The sequence below is a fragment of the Pundamilia nyererei genome, unplaced genomic scaffold (assembly GCF_000239375.1).
Source record: "Pundamilia nyererei isolate P.nyererei 1_Seehausen unplaced genomic scaffold, PunNye1.0 scaffold00136, whole genome shotgun sequence".
Lineage (NCBI taxonomy): Eukaryota > Metazoa > Chordata > Actinopteri > Cichliformes > Cichlidae > Pundamilia > Pundamilia nyererei.
In genome coordinates, this window is record NW_005187537.1 from 1,051,196 (window position 1) to 1,052,848 (window position 1,653).

The window sequence follows — 1,653 nt, forward strand, 5'->3', positions numbered from 1 at the left end:
GAAAACCATGGCAGAATATCCCCAGCCCATGGCTCGCAGGTACTGCAGGAACACTGCAAGCTTCACCTGGAAATCAGCGCGAGACGGCACTCAGGAAACAGGCAATCATTTGTTGTAATCTTGCGCTAGTTGTACAAAAACATTGTGTTACCTGTCCTGTTTCCATAGTTTCCTTCTCTATAAGCTTCTGGCCTTTCTTTGGTTCATCAGCATTTGCAGATTTTTTTACAGAAGTATTTCTTCTTAATCTGACACTAAAAAAGGTGAGAAAAATGATCTGGTAAAACATGATTAAATTATTATATATTGTCCATATGTGTTGCACATTCTGCTAAAGATGCTATTTGAGACAAGCTGTTTCCCTGGTTTAATCTACAACTTTAACAAGCTCGAACCTGCCATTGCGCTGGCTGCGGCGGATGCTGTTTTCTCGCTTAAGTGTAAGTGATACAGTGTCCTCCAAAGCACCGTCAGGTTGGGCATCGTCTCCACCTGGGATGAGCTCAAAGTCTTCTGCGTCCTGGCCCTCACCTAAATTAACAATATACATGGTGTTTTACATATGTGGCAGTAATTTATGGTATTTGGGTCAATATGTGAACAACATCAACACAAAGTATCCTTAAAAGATGAGAAAAGAAATGTAATTAATTAATTCATATTTGTGATGTATAATTTTAGCATAGATTTTGGTTGTAAAACTAACAAAACAAGCAATGTGTGCAGATCATATTCCTAATATACTAAGAAAAGGTTGCAATCACCTGTTTCTGAATTTCTCTGATTGTTCTGCTCAGTGGCATATGTGTCGAGAAACTTAGAAAAAGCTCCTCCACTGGCACGAAGGTTTTCATAGGATCCAACTTCAGAAATGACTCCATTCTCCAAAACCACTATTTCATCCACGTATGGCAGGAAGCTTATGCCATGAGTCACCAGGATACGAGTCTGTATGGTCAGAGATATATGAGACTGAAGTTTGAAATCACAAATTACTTAAGCCAAATAAATAAAAATATTCATATGTACTGTATTGTATCGGCTATCAGATAAAGAAGGTGTCACAGAAGTAGTAATAAAGCATAAAAATTAAATTTAAAGTAGGCATTAATAAATATGTTGAATGAGATAGTTATTAATATAAGAATAAATATACCTAAATTCAGTTGAATCAGTTTAAGCTTAGTTTCACTCGACAATTATTAGAAGAATTAAATATACACCCAACAATATTTAAAAAAATTTAACAAAACATCCAAACTTTTTTATCAAATGGTATTTTAGAAAAATTATAAAATAGTGCATATGTAAAAAAAAATTCACAAATACACTATTTTAAAACTGAAAGAAAACAAATTGCAGTTCATAGATGGAATTCACAACAGTTGGTTTAATCATTTAAAATCATTTAAAAAGTTATCAAACTTTTGTGATATTTTCTATCATGGTCTAAGGAGCTTGGAAAGAAAAACGTCTGGACTTCTTTAAGTTGCTTGAAGACGTTTCACCTCTCATCCGAGAAGCTTCTTCAGTTCTAGGGTCAAATGGTGGAGAGTCCCAGGTTTAAGCCCTGTGGGAGTTTCCCTCCAAAGTGGGACAAAGGACCCCTTGATGATCCTCTACCTAAACACATGAGCCAAGGCATAAAAACGG

At 35.7% G+C, this 1,653-nt stretch overlaps 1 protein-coding gene across 1 annotated transcript in view; it reads right to left on the minus strand.

Moving 5' to 3' along the window:
- The window catches only part of LOC102213130 (canalicular multispecific organic anion transporter 1), a 26,647-nt gene that overhangs the window by 8,246 nt on the left and 16,748 nt on the right, over positions 1–1,653 (minus strand). The window contains exons 3-6 of the mRNA XM_005743925.1: positions 765–948; positions 396–531; positions 152–254; positions 7–66 (exon numbers count right to left, since the gene is read on the minus strand). Coding sequence (XP_005743982.1) covers positions 7–66; positions 152–254; positions 396–531; positions 765–948 — 483 coding nt within the window. The remainder of the gene's footprint in view (positions 1–6; positions 67–151; positions 255–395; positions 532–764; positions 949–1,653) is intronic.